This window comes from Triticum aestivum, chromosome 3D (genome assembly GCF_018294505.1).
Source record: "Triticum aestivum cultivar Chinese Spring chromosome 3D, IWGSC CS RefSeq v2.1, whole genome shotgun sequence".
In the NCBI taxonomy this organism is placed as follows: domain Eukaryota; kingdom Viridiplantae; phylum Streptophyta; class Magnoliopsida; order Poales; family Poaceae; genus Triticum; species Triticum aestivum.
In genome coordinates this window covers 509845098-509868235 of record NC_057802.1, presented here as the reverse complement: position 1 = coordinate 509868235, position 23138 = coordinate 509845098, and the positions used below count along the sequence as shown (strand labels likewise).

Sequence of the window (23138 nt, the reverse complement as noted above, 5' to 3'; positions counted from 1 at the left end):
CTGACGAGGTCCTCGGGTGACGTTCGTTCGGAGGGGTCTTGATGGGTCGTCAGCGAGGAAATCGGAGTCGCCTGCTCGTGGAGAGACGATGACGATGACATTGTTGGTAGCCGTGACGGTGTCCTCTCCTCGGCGGTGTGTGTGGTCTTGTGAGTGTCATGTCGGCCGGATTGCCCTATTCGATGGGCGAGTTGTAACGGTTTTTGCCCGGTTTTCCGTCAATTAACCTGGCAACTCTCTTCTTCTTAATCAATGAAAATGGCAAATCTTTTGCCTCGTTTCAAAAAAAAAGTATTCCTGGTCATATTTTGACTATGATTGTAAGTTTTTAACTGATAAAATACAAGGTATATGTAGCAAAAATAATATAATTGAAACTAATCGAGGGGAGTATATGTTTTGCAGTCTTTGGAGGAGCCTCCCTGGTAGATTCGCCACTAATTGAGGGGAAGGTGTAGGCCATTCCCAAAGGTATATGACCATCCATTCAAGAGAGCGCCAGCAGGCAAACATCGAAAGTTCTATGCAAAAAAAAAAAAAGGCAAACATCGAAAGTGTATGGGCAATCCAAACATAGGTGCGTGGCGCTGTCCGCGGCCCTAAGGCAGAGCTGGCAGATGGAGTCGTGCGACCAACCTGCTGACTTGCCAGTTCCAGGAGATGGAGCATGGGCCTTTGTGGGTCAAGAGTCGTGGAGAAAATTATGGTTGCCAGATGATTCCCCATACATACATACATGCTCGGGTCTGCTTAATCATCTTCTCTTTGAGAATCTTGTTGTACACAGTCCTGTTTTTTGGAGACGCAATGGTGAAAAGCTGTGGGTAACGCCAGCCCAATTCTCCTGTCCGCCCGGCTGCCACACCATCTTCGACACGACGCCACGACACTCGCATCGCGCGAGCCAGACGGACGATGGACGACGCCAATCAGTCTGTGGATATCGTGCGATCCCGAGAAACGATGCCTGCTTCAGTCGCGGTGTCACGTGTACCAAGAACCCGATGCGGCACCGGAGAAAGCGACGCGGCTGCGGCGCCGATGGCGTGACGAGTCGCTGCCTGAAACTGAAAGCCACTTGCACGGCTCCGGCTCTTTTTTTTCTTTTTCTTTTTTTTGAGGGAACGGCTCCGGCTCTTGAAATCGACGATGCACGGGAGAAACAAGATCAAACTCGTCCCGTTCGAAATTTCCTTTTCCTCTCTCTCTCTCTCTCTCGTTATAGTTGTCGTCGTCGTGATCATCGCCTGACAGCCACAATTTCCAGAATGTTTTATGCGATACGTGCACTATGACGACGACGACGGTGCTGTTCTCAACTCTTATGATGTTTTGGCGAATGAACGGGCAGGAGAATGTTAAGTTTGCTTGCATCTTTATTCTTTATATCATCATGTTCTCACATGTCAACTTCCTTAGAACAAAATATAGTCTGTTATCTATTTGGTTCGTGCGTAGAGATGGGAGATAAATTATTTCGCAAAAAAAAATTGGTGAATAAATCGGCTTATAAATAGGAACAAAAAACATACTCGCATCGACCGAATGTTTACTTGTTCAGAACTATATAGATCCTGTTCCCTGGAATCAATACCTGTAAGAGGTATGGTCCAAAACAACATGATAATAATCTTCTAATCAGTCAAAAAACACCTACTATAATATACAACCAGCGAATAATCATCATCATATAAACACATGTCTGAAAATGTAAAGTTAAAGCAGCCTATAGCTTTGGGAACGTGCCGTCTAAGGTTCCTTGCAACTTTTTTGCTTCCTTTATTGCACTTCAAACTTCACATAAAAAATTGGTAAAGTGCAAAGGACTTGTAACTTTCTGGATCTGCGTCAACTAAACAAGAAAGCAATCATGGAAAAGCCCAGCAAATACAGCACACATCCCTCAGCAAATACTACTACAAGATAACACATGTTCAGCATCCAAATGAAGCTCAGAAATGGAGCAGAGACGCAGCCAATCAACAGAACTAACTGATCAAGATTTCAGAACAGTTGATTCAAATATCATCTGCCACAGCTTAAATATTAGTACTTGCCAGGAGCATCACAACACTTTTGGCACGTTCAAATATCAGCGTTGTACATGCGTTTCGTTTGTCAAAAATTGAGAACATAAACCACCTCAGGGGGCTACACCACAAATTCCCAATACAGTTGGAACCCAAATAAGACGACAGAACAAGGAAAAAAGAACACTACCATCAAGGACTGGGTACAGAAATGACAACAGTAATATTGAAGGACCTGCTTATTCAGATAAGAAGAATTCCAAAACAAAACCCCTTTCATAAAGGGGAGCAAACAAAAAGGCAGGGGTATCCTGGGAGGAGTACACCTTGCTCCTGATCAAGAACAGCTTACAATACAATTTGCAGAATTCGAAGCTACTGGAAATCATAAGCCGCATCTACGCCTTCTCCATCAGCCGCAACACCTCGTCTTCCTTGGGCAACGAAGGGATTGCCCCTTTCTTCGTGGCCGTGATTGCTCCACATGCATTGGCAAATTTGATCGCCCCCTCAAGCTTTGTCTTGTCCTGCGGCAACCACCAGATGTGGAATTAGTCAACCACCAAGGTTATACAGGTATATAAATATAAATTGAAACTAGTACGTATGGGCTAATAATGCTAAAGGAGGTGCTTGCAGGCAAGCTTACTTGCAATGCCGATGGATCTTGGACAATTTTTCGGAGCAGAGAACCAATAAATGCATCACCAGCACCTGTCGTATCAACTTGCTGTACCTTGTAGGATGGGACAGTTCCACGGAAATCCTACAATCATCAAACACAACAAAGTTCAAGAGTTGATTACAGATTAAGTCTTCAAGTCTCGATGGTAATTGTGCAAAAGTTCTACACTTGAGTGCATGCTTAGCAAACCATGGTCCAGTGAAGCTTAGATTATACATATGGAGTACAACCAGCAATTGAATAAGGATTTCATCACGCAATAGGTTGTAAAAACCTGTAAAGCATACCTTGGTATAGTACTTGCATCCTTGATCTCCAAGAGTGACAAGCATGAGCTTGAAGGTAGGGCGCCACAGCTTCATGGCAACATCGTCCTCCACCGAGTTGATGCCAGTCAAAAACTCAAGCTCGACCTCGCTGACCTTGACAATGTCTGCCTGGTCCCAGATGCTCAAGATCTTGGTGCGAGCCTCGTCAAGGGATGGCCACAACGCCTCCCTCAGGTTCGGGTCATACGAGAGAAGCGCGCCGGCCTCTTTGGCAACCTTCATGGCGTGCAGATGCGCTGTCCGGCAAGGCTCGGCAATCAAGCTTATTGATCCATAGTGGAAGACTGCAGCCTGGGTGCATCACAAGTTGTGAGACATTTTCCGTCAAAGAAATAAAACAGTGCAGTACAGAAAATTTCACAACTAAACAACAAACTAACAGTTCAGTACAGAATCTGCAAAGCAAATTGACAAGTTAGAGTTGGAACACTTTCTTATAAATTCTGCACGCAGAGCACAAATTTAACAGGAAGACAGTTGAAACATCTAACGCCACCAGACAAGTGGTAGTTCTGGGTCACAAAATTATACATAGAAAGGAACCCAAGCTCACATGACATGCACAATTCTAAATTTATGGCAGTCTGACAGTACAAAACGCCTAATACTAATATGCAAATATTTTCCATAAGTTTTACTAACCAGGACAAGAACTGATCTATCTGTCACCAGCGGACACTCTAAATTATTGTGCATCACACGGAGCCGGCTCAGGCCGGCCGATGGATCCAAGAACCACAAAAATGATTTGTTTCATATAACGGCACTTCTAAGATTAGCTATTTTGTCTCCCCCCGATTTGATGCACGTCAGTGAGGGTGCATCACATGATCAGATCCAGCAAAAGAACAAGTACCAGCCAGAAGGCGCAACAAGATCCGCCCAAGACGAGCACCGAAGGCGCCTTATTTGCCAAGGGATGTCTGGATTCCACGGAAGATTCAGCACCCAGGCGCACCCGAATTACACGGAACGAAAAGGACACCTTTATTAGGTGCAGGAACAGGACAAGGGAAAATTCCAGCCGCCGCCACCTAATGCGCACCGAACCGGCGCAAGAAACCTAGCGCCGCCGTCCAGATCCAAGAAACCGGGCGAAGATTCATTCTACTACGGTCGACGGGATCGGGCTGGTACCCCCAGATCACGCGCGGTTCGGGGGACGGGCAAGAAACGGCATGACGAGATCGCACGGAAGAGAAAGAATCTAGTAGGCGGTACGATGGTGATTCGGGGCAGGGCGGGGCGGGGCGTACCCTCTTGATGACGTCGACCTTGAGCTCGTCGGCGGTGAGGAGCATGTCGGCGCTGGGGTTGCGGTAGAACATGAACTCGCGCTCCCCGTCGGCGCGCAGCGTGACGAAGGCGAGCGCGGTGCGCGCGCCCGAGTCGAAGACGACGCCGCCGGCGTCGACGCCGTTGTCGCGGAGGATGTTGGCGAGCATGCGGCCGAACTCGTCGTCGCCGAGCTTGCCGACGAAGGCGGCGGCGCCGCCGAGGCGCGCGACGGCGATGGCGACGTTGGCGGGGGCGCCCCCGGGCGCCTTGACGAAGGCCGGCGCCTCCGCCAGCGACACCCCGGCCACCGTCGGCACGAAGTCTATCAGCATCTCCCCGAAGCTGACCACCAGCTCGCGCTTCGCCGCCATTTCCCCCCTCCCAAAGAACGCAGAGCGCGCGCGGACGGACAGACGGACGGAGAGAGAGAGAGAGAGGGTGGGGACAAGGAGGGGAGGAATGGAAGGGGGCGATGATGTGGGGGATTTTTCTTCCGGTGAGGTGGCGAGGCGGGCGGTTATATAGAGGGAGCGGGGGCAGGACCGGGCCGGAGATCGGTCTCGGAGATGGGAGGGGATCACGAGGGAAATGCGGAGCCTTGTGCGGCGGCGAGGGTCGTTGATTGACCACGGCGGTGTAATCTTGGCCAGTTAACCAGCTTTGCCTAGTCAAAACTTGGATAGGATCAGATTTATCCTGGAAACTGAATCTGATGGCCGGTACTCTTGTCCACAGCTCTCTGATATGGATTTCTCTCCAAGACAAATGTTTTAGGCTAATGGCCAGCACTGAAAATAGGGTTTTTTATGGATAAGGGAGAAGGGGTGAGAGAAGAGTTGGATCTTCTTTTGCGGGTAAGAACAGCCTCATCCCAAAAATAGAGTTGGATCTTCTTGTTACGGATAAGAGGGGCTGGGTAAAAGCCATACATAAATAAAGAAGAAAATGTAGTGTTTCCTAATCTCTCCTACTTCCTCCGTCCGAAAAAAACTTGTCCCGGGCTTGTTTTTCAAATGGAGTATCTAGCACTAACTTGGTGCTGGATACATTCATTTGAGGACAAGTTTTTTCGGACGAAGGGGGTACTTATTTAAAAAGAATGCAAGGTTTCGTGACGTACAGTTCCATCCAACCTTCTCCGAGCCACGATCGGTTCTCGCCGGGTCCTCTCCTACCTCGGGTTTTCACCGGGAGAAAAGAGAGCCTCAAACCGGTCGAGAGCCCACCGGATCGCGCTTTCTCTCTCACGAACGCACCAATCGATCCCCTAACCCTACTCACTCCCGATCTGGTCACCGCAAAGCATTCAGCGTCGCCAACCCCATCTCTCCCAATCTCGTGAGCAACAGAGAAGACATGCCTCCTCCAAATCTTCCTCGAGGTGACCGACGCGGACAACTGAGGGACCCGACACTGCCGCCTGGAGCTACTTCGCCCACGACGTCGAGCAGCATGGGCGAGAGCTCTTGGCGTTTCGGGGTTGCTACTGCATGGCTAGTAACATCAAGCCAAGATGGTGCCGAACCGGCCGCTGGCCACATCCTGATCCTCTCAATCTGTGTCACGGTTCGTATTCTCCCTACCTCTTCCCCCAACTTAATGTGAGTCATGAAGCACTCTGATATGTTGGTGACGATTCGTCGATTCCTGCAACTAGGTTATAGCTCCCAACTGTGAGAAATTTTCACCGATCAAGATTTGAAGTAGACGACCCCTCTGCGGCATCCACACGTATCGAAGTAGTGATTCGGCAGCACTTCATCATCCAGGACAAAAAATTATATTTATGGTCTCCTAGTTACGGGAACCTTTGCATATTTTTCTGGTGTACTTGTAAACTACATTTATGATCTCCCAGATACGGGCAAGGTTTGGAAACCCCAAAGTAAACATTTGATATGAAGGCCTATGATATTCTCATGGTCTAAGGACATGAGTAAACATTATGATATAATATAATAATACCGATGACTAAGTTATGATGAGATCTCTCCGTATATCTTAATTCGGTTTGTCCAACACCATTGTTCAACCATTAATGTGTTCTCATCACTAATGGCATCCTTACTACTTTAACAATGCCATGATCACAAAAACACAATAATCTGCGCTACATGTGCTAGTCTTAGAGGCGAGACACTAAGGATCTATATGATATTTATGTTTCCACACATGCAACTGAGTTTTCCCTCGAATCTCACATTCGAGAATCATTGTAATAATAGCACATAAATATAAATGCTAATTTTGAAAATGGAAATAAAATAATACTTTGTTGTTGCCTCTAGGGCATATTTCCAGCAATGAAGATATGAGAGATTTTATTCTAGCGAGGCATACACTTATATAGAGGGATAGAGGAAGCATGATGGGGATGGAGATGGGAGGGGGGTGATTGGAGAAATGTGAAGCCTTGTGCGCAGTTGTGTATTTGCTGTGGCAAGGGTTGTTGGTCACGGTGGTGTGATCTTGGTTCGTTAACTAGGGTAGCCAAGCTTTGCCTAGACAAAACTTGGATAGGATCATATTTATCTTGGAAATATAATCTGAATAAACCATAATGTTATCCACGGTTCTCATATATGCATTTCACTCCACGGCATATGATTTTAGGGCTAATGGCATGCACTAAGGGCATGTATTGTGGTTGATAAGACAATTTTATCTCAAGCTCGCCAGGCAATCTAAAGAGGACAATAAAATTATGTACAATGGGTTATTTTTCAATTTTATCTGTAATAACTAGCTAGCACTAGTGCAGAACATGCCTTATCACCGGTTCGTAAGAGCCTTCAGTGCCGGTTCTGCAACCGGCACTATGAAGTGGAGACTAAAGGCCCCCCTTACTACCGGTTCGGCACGAACCGGCGCTAAAGTGCCACCACGTGGCACGCCCAGGTGCTGGTAGACCATTAGTACCGGTTGGTAGCACCAACCGGTACTAAATGTTTGGGGGGGTTTTGGTTTTAATTTTTATTTTTCCATTAATTTTGTGTTTTTCATTTAATTCTTTTTTGTTTGCTGGTATTTTACGATACTACATATTGTACACGTTATGCTATATATAAATAGATTTTCTCGTAGAACCGATCATATATATATAATCGAATGTCTCACAACCACCATTAATTATTCACACATACACATGTGTATATATATATATACAATTTCTCCTACATGTTGCCTTGGTGCCTTCGGAGCACGATGACAAGTGGTTCATGGGGCAGTAGCGGGTAATAGTATTCTCCTTTGGGATCTATGACCTGGTCGAGCAAAAATCCCGCTATTTCCTCTTGAAGTGCTCGTATGCGCTCCTCTGATAGGAGCTTGTCCCGCACCTCTTTGAACTGTTAAGAAGGAGATCAATATGCATGTGTATTAGTTGTGTGACTAGATATCGACAATCATGTAAGATTTGTGAATAGTGTTCTGGCAAACGTACCCAGTCCTGTCTATCAGATCTGCTCCTTTCGGACGCCATCATGCGAATGTTCTCGCAAACGTAGTATGCACACACTTCAGTCCCCGGCGCCTGCTTCAGGGCCTTTACGACAATAGAATTTAATCAGATAATAATTAATCAAGCATGTTAATTAATTAATGGTATTGAAACAAGAATTAAAGAGATGGTAGCTAGCTAGCTAGTACTACTTAATTACTTACCTTGGGTCGATACCAACATAGCTTTTGTCGCCATTTTCCTGGAGTCACCTTGATGTACTTTGCCCAAGCCCTGCCCGCCGGCAAAGAAAATTAATAAAGGGGTTATTAAAAATAGTTCATATCAGGAAATGACGAACTAAATAGGCCGAGATATAGTTAATAATGATTGAAATAACCTGTCGACTATCCCCTTCACGATGCTGTAGTCACTATTTTTTTAAGTAGTGAGTCCAGTACTTCAACTTTTCCTTCGTCAACTTTAATGTCTAACAAGATCCAGTGGAAGCTGCATGCGCATACGTTTGCATGTATAAATTAAGCGGGCATGTGCATAACACTAATCAACTATAACCCTAAACCCTATACACTTATTAACATCTAGCTAGTAAGCAAAAACAGAATTTGTAGTACAAGACAGTGTGACTCACTCGAAGTTGTAAGGAAGTAGTATATCTTCATTGCTATTGAGGCGCTTCAAGAACTCTAGCATGCATTTCTCTACATCTTGTCTACACCATTCCAATTTCCATGTGTATTCATTAACGGTATTTGGGTCAATGAACCCAATGCCATAGCGTCCAGCTTTTTTCATTTCATACATCTTCATCCTGCATAATACCACAGAAAAGAATATATAGTGAGGATATATAATTACAGGTAATTAATGATCAATCAATGAGCACTAGAGCTAGCTTGAGACTTAAATTACAGAAAGAAATCACTTACAGACAATAGCAACTGACGATAGATTTGTCGAGTGCATCTTGATTGAATAACTGAAATAGTTCTGAATACTCAATGGCCAGAGCTTTCTTATGGAAGTAATGATCTTCCTCGACTTGCACCATGAGGGACTCTCGATTGGAAATCTTGGTAATTTTCATGTACCAATCATGCAATTCATACATTCTCGTTGGGAGGTTCTTGACCTCCTCGGGCTCGACCAAAGGTTGGCCCCGGACATATTTCCGTTTTATTTCCTCCTCTCTAAGCGGAGGCATGGGCTCGATCTCGAGGAGTTGTCCAACAGTGATCTTGAGCATTTCAGCCTGCATTATATGCTCCTCGGTTATTACCACATCGCCCAGCTCGGGAACATAAACGGTTTGCCCACAATAATATTGGGCGCGCGTACTCTCATGTGTTGTTGGCACAACAAGCGGGGGGGGGGTCGATTGCGCCGCCTGTTCTCCCAGCTGGGGAACGGTTTTCCCGCATTTTTTGACAGCTGCTTGTTGGCTCGAGCTCGAGCTCGCTTCTTTCTGTAGTCGTGCTCGATGTGCCTTCTTGATTTGGCGCTCATAGTCTGAGTCAACAGGCTTGGGAGCTGGTGGTCTAGCCATACGAATGAAGTGGTCAATCTTTTCCTCAGGCACTTTCTCCCTCGGCGGCGTTGCCGGTTTCGGTCGAAAATGAGCGTCCACTTCGGCCCGCACTATTGCATCATTTTGCTCCTCGGTCATGTCGTAAGGCCTCTGAGGAAGAGGAGCGAGGCTGCTTGGACGATATTTATATCGCTTGTCTCCGCCTGTACTTTCTGTACTACCTCGACTCGTACCGCTACGCACCATAGCTGCGGCGTGTCTCTTCTGCGATTGCTTAGGCGGCGGAGACAGCTGACGTGGCTTAGTTGGAGCAGGAGGAGTGGCCTGACGCTGTGCCGGACTTGAAGCAGGAGGTGTGGCCTGACACGGTGTCGGACTTGAAGCAGGAGGTGTGGCCTTACGCTGTGCCGGACTTGAAGCAGGAGGTGTGGCCTGACACGGTGGCGGACTTCGAGGAGGATTCGGCAGACGCGGTGTCGGTGGACTTCAAAAGATGATGCAATCCTTTTTCCATAGGATGAAACGATGTATGGCCTCTCCCAGTGTTTGCTCGTCGTCACCTCCAGGAATGTCAAGCTCTAGCCCCGAATATGGGCCCCCACCTCATCAACCAAGACACGAGCATAGCCCTCTGGAATCGGGGCGCAATGGAAGGTTGCTTCTGGGGTAATTGTAAAAGCAACGACGTTCGCCACCTTCATGGATATGTTCTTCATTTTGTAGTGTAGCTCACAGTTAGTGTTCTCTATGATGTCATCCACAGGGTATGTATCCAGCAGTGCGTCGCCCGGGGCGGAACCAACGCTGCTTCTCGGCATGGATGGGACGGTGCTATCCAATGCTGGATGATCATCCGCTTGCTGCTGCCGCTGCTGAGACCCCCTTTCCTGGCTAAGTGAGTCGATCTGCTGCTGCTGCTGCTGGAATTTGAGTGCCAAGTCCGCGTGCCTTGCTTCTAGGCCTTGAAGGCGTTCCGCGTCCTGCTTCCTCTGCTCCTCCTCCAGCTTCCTCTTCTTCTCCTCCTCCATCTTCTTTCTTGCACGGGTCCTGTAGTCGTCGTTCCATTCCGAAAAGCCCTCATACCAGGGAATAACGCCCTTGCCTCGTGTTCTTCCCGGGTGTTCAGGATTTCCCAGGGCGCGCGTAAGCTCGTCGTTCTCTCTGTTGGGCGTGAACACCCCCTTTCGAGCATCTTCTATTGCGTCAAGTAACTTTTGTTCTGCTCCGTTTAGACTTGCCTTCTTCGAAACCAGGCCTGTCTTCGGGTCCAACGCCCCCCATGCGCATAGAACCAAGTTCTGCACCTGGGGGGCCAGCTCCTAGTAACCGGAGTGACCCCTGCATCCTCCATCTCTTGCTCAGACTTATCCCACTTAGGCATTGCCACCGCGTAGCCACCTGGACCCAGCCTATGGAACTGCGTCTTTTTTGCGGCATTGGCCTTGTTTTTTCTCGACCGTTCCTTAGATAATTCTGATTCCTTGAATTTCACGAAAGCGGGCCAGTGTTCTCTTTGCTTCTCCAGTGTTCCCTTGAATTCTGGAGTCTTCCTTTCTGCGGCGAGGTAGTTGGCCCATACAGTTTTCTTGTGGGTGTTGAATGCAATTGCCATCTTCTTAAGAGCAGCGTCCTTGACTTTCTGCACATCTGCATCAGTGAAATAATCTGGTAGGGTGAAATGTTCCATCAGAGATTCCCAAAGCTTTTGTTTTGCTCTGTCATCGACCCAAGTAACATTTGGGTGTTTAGTTTTTGGCTCTTTCCATTCTTGAATGGAGATCGGGAGTTGGTCCTTCACAAGAACTCCGCACTGACAAACGAACTTGCTCGCAATGTTCTTAGGCGTGAGGGGTTCGCCACTAGCTTTGATGAAATCGATGTTGTACTTTACACCCTCCTTCAACTTTTTGCTCGGGCCGCGCTTTGTCCTGCTGTCTGTAGAAGCAGATTTGCTTGATCCGGAGGGCTGAAAGAAGAAAGATCGATTCGTTAATATATCTTCAAATAAAAAAAACATGTGATGATCACTAGATGCATGCTTATATAAATATACCTCGCCGGTAGTCTTTGTTATTTCAAGATCAACATTGTATTCGTCATCATAATCATTCTCTGCGTCATCATAATCATAATCATAGTTCATGACTTCATCAGCTCGGTCATCGAGATCGAATATCTTATCATCACCCTCCCCGGTATTGTTCAGATATTGGGAGCCGTCATTTGCTTCATTCAGACCTCTTCTCCCTCTCTGCCGGTATTGTCCGCCATAGCTTTTATTTAACTAATACAGAAGAAATATAAAACAATTTAGTATTCAAATTACAATGCATGGATGCAATCAATAAAGAAAAACCGAATCATATAGTACATAATATGCATCGTCTCGAATAATATATAATCTCGAATACATCGTCTCGAATAATATATAATCTCGAATACATCGTCTCGAATAATATATAATCTCGAATACATCGTCTCGAATAATATATAATCTTGAATACATCACTGGCTAGGTAGCTACTAAAGATCGAATACTATAGAAGAATATAGGCCACTCGCGGTTCCTGGGGCGCGGGCGGTGGACACCCAAAGACAAGGAACCATCACAGGATCATATCTCCGGTAATCTGCCCAAAGAACCTGCCAGGTATTGGAGAACCTGACGTCCATAGCAGCCATGTAGCGACGGACGTGCTCGTCCTCCTCCCTGACACAACGACGCACCACCACCGGCGGGGCCGGCTCCCTCTGCACCGAATGTGGCCCACGCGAACGCCACCAAAGGAGATCAGGATCGACGACGGGACCCGAGGCCGGGTTCCTCACCAAGCGGCGCGCCCCTCCAAGTAGCACCTCGCAGTGCCAGCCCGGCGGAGCCCAATCCCGGACATGGGTCAGCCGGACGTCGTCGCGAACGGGTCGACGGCGAGGATGCGGGCCGGGCATCGTCGAGAACAAATACTATATGCCCGCAAAAAGTAACATTTTTAATTGATTGGATTGTGATAATTAAAATTCTATATGCAAATTCTAACAATTTGACATTAATCTAATTCATCTAACTAAAACTAATTCTAAAATTTCTAACATTTCTATATATATAACTAATATTTCTATAACATTTCTATAACTAAAAAACAGAAAAATTGCTAATATTTCTATAACTTAAAAACAGAAAAATTTATAACATTTCTATATAACTAACATTTCTAATATTTCTATAACTAAAAAACAGAAAAATTTCTAACATTTCTCTAAATATTTCTATATCTAAAAAACAGAAAAAATTCTAACATTTCTAATAATATTTCTATAACTAAAAAACAAAAAAATGCTAACATTTCTATAAATATTTCTATAACTAAAAACATAAAAATTACTAACAATTTTACAACTAATTAACAATGTGTGTGTGTGTGTGTGGACATGGCGGCGGGGGCAGGCGCTCACAGGCGAGGCGAGGCGACGGGGGCGACGACGAGGACGGTGACGGGCGGCGATGACGGGGACGGGGACGGGGCGGCGACGACGGGGACGGGGACGGCTGGGGCGGCGACGACGGGGACGGGGCGGTGACGACGGGGACGGGGCGGCGACGGGGGCGTCGACGAGGGGCGTCGACGGGGGCAGCGACGGGGGCGGCGACGGGGGGCGGGCGACGGGGCAGAGGAGAAGAAGCAGATGAAAACTGACGAAATTTCTAAGTGCTGCTTATATAGGATGGGCCTTTAGTACCGGTTGGAGCCACCAACCGGTACTAAAGGTCAAATTTGGCCAGCCCAAGCGGCGGGAAGCGCACCCCTTTAGTACCGGGTGGTGGCACCAACCGGTACTAAAGACCCCCCTTTAGTACCGGTTGGAGCCACCACCCGGTACTAAAGGGTGTGCGCTGCCAGGCGAGGGGCGCAGAAGTTTAGTCCCACCTCGCTAGTTGAGGAGCGCCAGGACCAGTTTATAAGCCCCGACGCGGGCACTGCATTGAGCTCCTCTCAATAGCAGGCCTTCTGGGCCTACCTCTCCTACTCTGCCTGTGGGCCTACTGGGCTTGCGGGCCTGCATCCTGGCCCAACTACAGGTTGGGTTTCTAGTCGTATGCAGGCCGCTCTGGCCCAGTAGGTGGGCTTTTTATTTTCTTATTTTTTGCTTTATTTATTTTTGGTTTATTTATTTTTGAGTTGTTTTTTGCTGTATTTAGAGTTTCTTTGGGAATATTTTTGCTTTAGGTACAAAAAATTACAAACTTTCTGTTAGTGCCGGTAGTTTACAAATTTGAATAGTTTACATTTTGAATTATTTGAAATTTGTGTGAATCACTAGTTTGTGAATAACTTAACTTTGAAAATAGATTTTCAGTGATTCTTTTTCTTATGTTTAATATTAGTGTGTTTTATCATTATATTCAATTTGGTAATGCTTAGATTATTTAAAAAATGAAATCCCTTTGTAACGGATGAGTTTTCGTCCGAAACCCTGATACTTCGAAAGAGATTGTCCATTTTATACACGAAGTGCATCCAGTTTTTGCGGTAACCCTCTCTACTTTTTTGCACATGCTATGTGGGTGAAATTATGATACCATGCCAACTTTCAACCTTTTCTGAGTTCATTTGAAATGCTTTTCAATTTCAGGGTCATTTAGCTGAAAAAATCAGTAAATGCATGAAAGAATTTGTTTGCACATAAAATTTCTTCGCGTTTCAAATGCCAAAACACATAACTACCCTAACTATTACAGAGATTCCCTCCTGGGTGTGAAACACAGAAGAAATTGATGATAGTGAAGCCGATCACATCCCAGATCTTTGGGTGTGAAACTTTTTCTTCGCGTATGTCCCTTTGCGCCGTAGCCATGGAAAATCTTCATCATTTAACTGGATGCTCGGGTCAATATTCACTGTGAATGGAGCAATTTCATCAAACTTTTCATAATCTTCTGACATGTCTGTCTTGTCATCCACTCCCACGATGTTTCTCTTCCCAGAAAGAACTATGTGGCGCTTTGGCTCATCGTATGATGCATTCGCTTCCTTATCTTTTCTTTTTCTCGGCTTGGTAGACATATCCTTCACATAGAAAACCTGTGCCACATCATTAGCTAGGACGAATGGTTCGTCTGCATACGCAAGATTGTTGAGATCCACTGTTGTCATTCCATACTGCGGGTCTTCCGTTACCCCATATCGTGTCATATTGACCCATTTGCACCGAAACAAAGGGACCTTCAAATCACGTCCATAGTCAAGTTCCCATATCTCCTCTATGTAACCATAATATGTTTCCTTTCCCGTCTTGGTTGTTGCATCAAAGCGGACACCACTGTTTTGGTTGGTGCTCTTCTTATCTTGGGCGATCGTGTAAAATGTATTACCATTTATCTCGTACCCTTTGAAAGTCATTATATTCGAAGATGGTAACTGGGACAGCGAGTACAGGTCATCTTCAATAGAGGCGTCATGCATGGTACGTGTCTGCAACCAGCCGGCGAAACTCCTGGTTTGTTCACGTGTAATCCAGTCATCAGACCGCTCCGGGTGTTTGGAGCGTAGAAAATTCTTGTGTTCGTCCATATACGGAGCCACCAAGGCGGAATTCTGTATAACTGTGTAGTGTGCTTCAGTGAGAGAATGTCCGTCCATACATATTTTTTGATTCCCTCCTAGCGTGCCTTTTCCATCCAGTCTGCCCTTATGCCGCGATTCAGGAACACCAATCGGCTTAAGGTCAGGAATAAAGTCAATACAAAACTCAATGACCTCCTCATTTTCATGGCCCTTGGAGATGCTTCCTTCTGGCCTAGCACGGTTATGAACATATTTCTTTAAGACTCCCATGAACCTCTCAAAGGGGAACATATTGTGTAGAAATACAGGACCCAAAACGCTAATCTCTTCGCATAGGTGAACTAGGACGTGCGTCATGATGTTGAAGAAGGATGGTGGGAACACCAACTCGAAACTGACAAGACATTGCACCAAATCATTCTCTAACCTTGGTATGATTTCTGGATCGATTACCTTCTGAGAGATTGCATTGAGGAATGCACATAGCTTCACAATGGCTAATCGAACGTTATCCGGTAGAAGCCCCCTCAATGCAACCGGAAGCAGTTGCGTCATAATCACGTGGCAGTCATGAGACTTTAGGTTCTGGAAACTTTTTCTCTGCCATGTTTATTATTCCCTTTATATTCGACGAGAAGCCAGACGGTACCTTAATACTGAGCAGGCATTCAAAGAAGATTTCCTTCTCTTCTTTGGTAAGAGCGTAGCTGGCATGACCCTGATGTATGCCGTCTTTTCCATGCATACGTTGCTGGTCCTCCCGTGCCTCAGGTGTATCTTTTGTCTTCCCATACACGCCCAAGAAGCCAAGCAGGGTCACGCAAAGATTCTTCGTCACGTGCATCACGTCGATTGCAGAGCGGACCTCTAGATCTTTCCAATAGGGCAGGTCCCAAAATATAGATTTCTTCTTCCACATGGGTGCGCGTCCGTCAGCGTCATTCGGAACAGGTTGTCCGCCAGGACCCTTTCCAAAGACTACCTTCAAATCCTTGACCATATCATGTACATCAGCACCAGTACGGTGGCGAGGCTTCGTCCGGTGATCCGCCTCACCTTTGAAATGCTTGCCTTTCTTTCTTACGGGATGCCTGCTCGGAAGAAATCGACGATGTCCCAGGTACACATTCTTCCTACAATTGTCCAAATATATACTGTCGGTATCATCCAAACAGTGCGTGCATGCGCGGTATCCCTTGTTTGTCTGTCCTGAAAGGTTACTGAGAGCAGGCCAATCATTGATGGTCACGAACAGCAAGGCCTTTAGGTCAAATTCTTCCCCCATGTGCTCATCCCACGCACGTACACCTGTTCCATTCCACAGCTGTAAGAGTTCTTCAACTAATGGCCTTAGGTACACATCAATGTCGTTGCCGGGTTGCTTAGGGCCTTGGATGAGCACTGGCATCATAATGAACTTCCGCTTCATGCACAACCAAGGAGGAAGGTTATACAAACATAGAGTCACAGGCCAGGTGCTATGGTTGCTGCTCTGCTCCCCAAAAGGATTAATGCCATCTGCGCTTAGACCAAACCATACGTTCCTTGCGTCATCTGCAAACTCCTTCCCGTACTTTCTCTCAATTTTTCTCCACTGCGACCCGTCAGCGGGTACTCTCAACTTTCCGTCTTTCTTACGGTCTTCTCTGTGCCATCGCATCGCCTTGGCATGCTCTTTGTTTTGGAACAAACGTTTCAACCGTGGTATTATAGGAGCATACCACATCACCTTGGCAGGAATCTTCTTCCTGGGGCGCTCGCCCTCGACATCACCAGGGTCATCGCGCCTGATCTTATAGCGCAATGCACCGCATACCGGGCAAGCGTTCAAATCCTCGTACTCACCGCGGTAGAGGATGCAGTCATTAGGGCATGCATGTATCTTCTGCACCTCTAACCCTAGAGGGCAGACAGCCTTCTTTGCTTCGTACGTACTCTCGGGCAATTCGTTGTCCTTTGGAAGCATATTCTTTATCATTACCAGCAACTTTCCAAATCCCTTGTCAGATACACCATTCTCTGCCTTCCATTGCAGCAATTCCAGTGTGGTGCCCAACTTTTTCTTGTCAGCTTCGCAATTCGGGTACAACAATTTCTTGTGATCCTCTAACATGCGCTGCAACTTCTTCTTCTCCAAATCACTTGCGCAGTTTCTCTTTGCATCGGCAATGGCCCGACCTAGATCATCAGCGGGCTCATCTGATGCCTCTTCTTCAGCTTCTTCCCGCATTGCCGGCTCAGCTTCTTCCCCCATTGTTGTATCATCGTATTCAGGGAACCCATGGCCAGGATAGTTGTCGTCGTCCTCTTCTTCTTCATTGTCTTCCATCATAACCCCTCTTTCTCCGTGCTTGGTCCAAACATTATAGTGGGGCATGAAACCGGACTTAAACAGGTGGACGTGAATGGTTCTTGACGTAGAGTAATTGTGATCATTCTTACAGACTAAACATGGACAAGGCATAAAACCATCCGCCCGCTTGTTTGCCTCAGCCGCAAGCAGAAAAGTTTGCACGCCATTAATGAACTCGGGAGAGCATCGGTCATCGTACATCCATTGTCGGCTCATCTTCATTACACAACACCGAATAGACCAAATTAATACAAGTTCATACATAAAGTTCATACAAGACTTAAATGCAACAAACAAATAACTCTCTAACTAAAGAATTTAAATGCAACAACAAATGCGATCAAGATCGCAACTAAGGTAACAATTGATCCAACAGCATAATGATACCAAGCCTCACTATCAATGGCATATTTTCTAATCTTTCTAATCTTCAAGCGCATTTTCTCCATCTTGATCTTGTGATCATCGACGACATCGGCAACATGCAACTCCAATTCCATCTTCTCCCCCTCAATTCTTTTCAATTTTTCTTTCAAATACTCGTTTTCTCTTTCAACTAAATTTAACCTCTCGACAATAGGGTCGGTTGGAATTTCCGGTTCACAAACCTCCTAGACAAAAATATCTATGTCAACTTGATGGGCATAATTTGTCATAAACACGAAATGCAACAACTAGTTTTAAAAGAGAATATACCACATCCGAATCATAACAAGGACGAGGGCCGACGGGGACGGATATCAAAACCATGGCACTATGTATAACAAACAACGTACGGGTAAGATAATTATACGAGTAACTATATATCCAAATCACACAAACATCAATTTGGTAATGTAAAACATTCATGAACAAGAGGCTCACCACAAGGTGGTGCCGGCGACGGAACGGTGCGGGCGATCGACTGTGGTTACGACGGAGATTTAGAAGGCACTAAGTAAACCACACCTACATATGCAAACTAAGTGTTAGTTTTGACCACAAATTGCATATAAATCAAATACTAGCACATATATTTTCTACCAAATTACTAAACTCATAAATTAATCACTATACAAAGCATTGCAAGAGCTAATCTAGCACTGAGAGATGAAAGGACAAAGTTGCTAACCTTTGTGATCATTTGAATGGATTGGGCCTTCAAATCTTGACAAATTTTAGGCAAAATGTGTGATGAGCTCGAGAGGAAGAGGGGAAGAACAGAGAGGAGAGGGGAAAGGGGAAGAACAGAGCGAGCTCGGGTGGACGAAGGGTTTATGTAGGACGACCTTTAGCACCGGTTCGTGCCATGAACTGGTACTAAAGGTGCTGGAGGGGCCCCGGACTGACAACATCCTGCCACCACTCACTTTAGTACCGGTCCGTGACACGAACCGGTGCTAAAGGTCGGCCATGAACCGGTACTAATGAAAGCGGCTGGCTAGCCGTTGGAACCGGCACTAATGCACACATTAGTGCCGGCTTAAAAGCAAACCGGCACTAATGTGCTTGACATTTGACCCTTTTTCTACTAGTGTAGATATCCCTAAATATGTGTTGAGGGATATTGTTGCTAAGAGATCATCTCTTAATTAAGAGAGTGCAAACATTTTTCTTTTTGTTTCCCTATCCTCCATCTTCATATTTATCGTGCATGGCATTTCTAAGATATCATCATCGTATGTGCCTTAAAAATAGACATTTTTACGGACAAGGAAGAATGGAACAGAGAATAGTATCGTTCTTAAAATAGAGTAGGAGTTTTCTTGTTATGGATAAGTGAGACCCAACAGTCAAACCCGTAAATAAAGTGGGAAAATACTGTGTTTCATTAATATTAGACATTAGGAAAATTTAGGCGCTCATCGGTCAGTTTTATGCATCGGTTGGTTGCCTTGTATACCATTAGATCTAACTCGACAGATTAATTTGCATAGCTCGATTATTATTTTTATTTTTATTTTTTGCATTTTTGTGGGAGAAACTTTTCATCTGTTCATAGTCAATCATGACAATATAGAGAACGCCAAAGCTAACAAAAATTACAACAAGGTTCAGACCATCTAATACGACTGCAAGCACCAGAGTCAGTCAAAGGCGTGCAGCCTTCAAAACTCCTCACTCACCAAAGCCGAGAAAAGCTTGTTGTAGTACACAGTGCAGAAGTTGTGGTAAGGCCCCACGGGACGAAGGCACCAGAGCAGCAACCATTCCCAATAAAGAGACTCACAGATTGGAAGTATAACACATGAACGAAGCTTGGATCCAAACAAACCCTGTGAAGAACGATACCAAACTAATCCCATGAGATTTGAAGGACACACACACACGCACGCACGCACGCACGCGCACGCCTTCAATGATGCTAGAGGCGCCATTGAAACAGGGACCGAACATGGGAGACATTATTCCTACTGGAGGATGTGGCAGCCGCCACCGTCACATAGCCCCAACCAAGGCACCAAAGCTCACACAAAGCATTGTCCCCCAGTCTGTTGGGCCCGAGGTCCTCAGCGGCCTAGAGGCCATCAGAGGCGGGCCGACCAACAGGCATTGAGGGAAGTGTGGAATAAACCGAGGATTAATTAAGTTTTATGACGTGAGCAAGTCATTTATATTTTGTGGAGAGCCAGACAATAGAGGAACGTTTTGATTTTGGGTAAGAGAAAGAACTTTGTCTCCGCCTCTCCTAATTTTGTAGAAAATTATTGGTCGTCGTTCTCGTCTTGTCATTCCAATGCATAGTTGGTTCCTAACGTCAAAGGTAAGGGAGTAGTGGCTCGTTTCGAGACCCGTTAATACTCCTCTGATTATTTTTGAGGCGTGGCAGCCTCTGCCTTCAAATTATATTAAGATCAATGTTTACACTCGGCACTAGCTTTGTGAAGAGCTTTAGCGCTGCAAGCGTGGGGTTGTTGCCAGGAATTATGCAGGCGACGTCCTCATCACTTCATGGGATTATATTGGGTCGTGTAGCAGTGTTGATGAAGCCGACCTCTGGTCGTGCCTCGCCGGTCTTTATATCGATATCACTCCTCATCGTCTATTATTTTGGAGACTGGCTACACTTTTGTGGTTCCATTTCTTGCAAATGAACACCTTGACGGGCCACCCCTCATTGATCTAAATAAGGAAGCTTTATTAATCTCTAAACTTATTCAGAATTTTTAAGCTAACTAAGATCAACAGGCCAATGAGGTCGCACACCAAATTGCGAAACTTAGCTTTGATAATATAGGTCGGAGGATATCTTTGTAGTAGTGTTCTGCCGTGCGTGGCTCATGTTGTAAGGAAAGGCTCTAATAACTTTTTACTTAATTGATATATGGGACGTGTTTTCAAAAGGAAAAAGAACTCCATCTTAGGTACCTTGAGGCTATCTTTGGCAACTCACTTTTTTAGGTTTTACTAGAATACTATTGATTTCCTAGAAACCACGTTTTAAAACATTTATATGTTTTTTTTGCATCAATAGATACAACAACTTCATAAAATGTATTCCAATACCATTAATATTTTTCGCAGTATTTGAGAAAGAGGTCTTGACCTCTTTTCCCCAAACCAAAATGATGAACTATGTAGCTTTTGAAAATAGATGTATTCATTCTCATCACATTGAAATATCATTGTTTTAAACTGCTAGAATTTTTTAAAGTGCTATTGAATCAAATTAGGTTTAACTTGCATGTGAAACGTTTTCCCTCCTCTCCTCCCACAGGCGAGTCTCCAAGCTAGGGTTTCTCCATCTTTCGCTGCCACCATCGTTGATCTGCCTCGTCTCCTATGGCCTTAGCACTGGCGGAGCTATGTCTTACAGAAAAGGGCCACAACCCGCGCAGTCCGTGGCAAATGCAGTGAGGGATTGAGAGTATACTGGGTTGTGAGTGCAAATATAGTGAGCTTTCTTTATAGTGGCCCGCCCAGATTTAGTGATGTAGCTCCGCCACTACGCCTTAGGGCCATGGAGGCGTGGCCAGGTCCTTACCGGCGGGAGGTCCCATGCTTTAGGTTTGTGTCCTGCTTAGGTAGACGAGGCGACGACAACTGGCCCGTCTAGCATCGTCGGGCGGCGTGTGGAGGTGTGTCCCCGGCGGATCTCGCGGTCGACGTTTTGTCTTGGGTGATCTAGTTGGATCCGGTCTTCGTTTGTATGTGTTCGTGTGTGTTCTCAGGTTGGATTCCTCCGATCTACGCTTCTCTTCATCGGTGACAGTTGCTGTTCATGTGTGCTGGTCCTTTAAGGCGTTAGTACCACGACTTACCGACCGACTAACACAACAAGGCTTAGCCGGGTCCGATGTGGGAGGGATGAAGACGACGGCGCACTTTCTACTCGTTTTAGTATTTGTAGTCCTCGGTGGTCTACGAATATGGATGCAATTTCTACTGCCTCTTGTGTTCGATGAATAGATCAGAGTTTTTATTAAAAAAGACAAAGGCTTAATTCGTTCAGAAATCTTTTTTTTCTACCCAAAGGAGCACCTAACCCAAAAAACAAGCACACAACAACCGTCCAGCTCGGAGCGGGGGCCATCTAGCAGTGGGCCCCACCTTCTTCTTCTCTAAACAGAACAGCAAGCAAGGAGCGAAGAATCACAACGCACCCAACCGGCCAACCCACCGACGGCGACCGTGGAACAAAAGAGCGGCAGGAGCCGCCGAGGTTGGTCCTCCTGTCCTCTCCTAGCTGTCCCCCCGCTGGGCCCTGCATGTCAGAGGCGGCAAGTGGGCCAGCCGACGATCACGTGTGGGCCCGTCCGTCCGTCCTTGCACCACGTTGTTCTCGCCTGGCTAGGCTGGGTATCTCGTGCGCCGCACGCCTGCACCCACCGGCCACCGTCACGGGAAAAAATAGCACGGTGTTCCGTCCCACTCATCCTTAACGAACATGGAACAGCCCTTTGATTTGATTTGAATTAAATAGACTAGCAATTGGAGATTATTCACGGGCGCTTGCTGCGTCTATTATTTTGAGGCTAAACTCTGAAGGACGTGCGTAGTGTAGATCGAATCCGCAGACCGGACAACACATCCGTCCACGGACATGGGTCAGTCCGTGCACACGGATGTGAGAACCAGCCGTCTAATGCTAGCCACTATATGTCCCTCAGTAAAGGTTAATTTAAAATTTAAATATGTCTGCTCCGTATCACGTGTCGGATCACACCATCCCCGAATCACCGATCATAATAAAAAGAGACAAGTATGCTTATTTTTTACATGCCCGCTCAACCACCACAAAATATCAGTCCGACAGTCCGTGCATTTTGCCCTACCGGACCGTCAATCCGAGCCTCCACGCTCAACCTGCCGTCGCCGTCGTGTAGGTCGTGTCCGTCTCCGCTTCGGCATCCACCTCCTCTGCCAGCTCGATCTCCTCCTACTCCGCCCTCTCCAGATCATCTTTCTACTGCTGCAACATCTTGAAACGAACGCCTTGCACGATCATTCTTGCGTCGTCATCCAATTCCGCTACCTTCAAGGTGAGCATCTTTGCGTCATGTGATGCGGCCGTGATCTCAACCATTTTCTCCTCGAGTTTAGCCTTCTTCTCTTCGATCATGGCCCTCTTTTCTTTGAGCTTGAGCTTCTTCTCGGCCGCCTTCATCAAATCAAACCTCCCCGCCTTTTCCCCCTCCTTGATGTCAGAGCGCTTGACATGTGTCTCCTCCTTCTTCATCAAGATGTCTTCGAACCTCTCCGTCGCCTTGGCCGCCGCACCTTCTCACTTTGCCTTCTCCTCTTCCTATTTCTTTTCCCGAAACCGTCTTCCAATCTTCTTAGGCGGTTTATTTGTTGGGTCGGTTGGGTCACCGGTTTCTTCCTCGCTGCCTTGGGGGACCGTCACTTGGGTTGTCCATTCAGCTTCAACCAATAATGCAGGACTGTGAAGATTTTCTTCTCCGACTTCTTGAACACACTACATGCATGA

The 23138-nt window shown here is 46.2% G+C and overlaps 1 protein-coding gene and 1 pseudogene across 1 annotated transcript; both read right to left on the bottom strand.

The window, feature by feature from the left end:
- Nucleotides 1-2234: 2234 nt before the first annotated feature.
- Nucleotides 2235-4826, bottom strand: LOC123080073 (fructokinase-1). The gene is made up of 4 exons (XM_044502942.1): nucleotides 4301-4826; nucleotides 3003-3335; nucleotides 2680-2796; nucleotides 2235-2557 (listed from the first exon to the last, which is right to left on the bottom strand). The coding sequence occupies exons 1-4, from the start codon at nucleotides 4691-4693 to the stop codon at nucleotides 2429-2431; spliced, it is 972 nt and encodes a 323-aa protein (XP_044358877.1). The 5' UTR covers nucleotides 4694-4826; the 3' UTR covers nucleotides 2235-2428.
- A 9304-nt stretch (nucleotides 4827-14130) lies between these two features.
- On the bottom strand, nucleotides 14131-22886 carry LOC123076415 (uncharacterized; annotated as a pseudogene).
- Nucleotides 22887-23138: the final 252 nt, after the last annotated feature.

Bases quoted from the DNA above. Each gene is read 5' to 3' on its own strand.
- LOC123080073 (XM_044502942.1), bottom strand. From the start codon at position 4,693: ATGGCGGCGAAGCGCGAGCTGGTGGTCAGCTTCGGGGAGATGCTGATA. The intron at 3,336-4,300 runs GTACGCCCCGCC...TGATGCACCCAG, and splicing joins AGGTCGACGTCATCAAGAGG to GCTGCAGTCTTCCACTATGG. The intron at 2,797-3,002 runs GTATGCTTTACA...TGATGATTGTAG, and splicing joins GATGCAAGTACTATACCAAG to GATTTCCGTGGAACTGTCCC.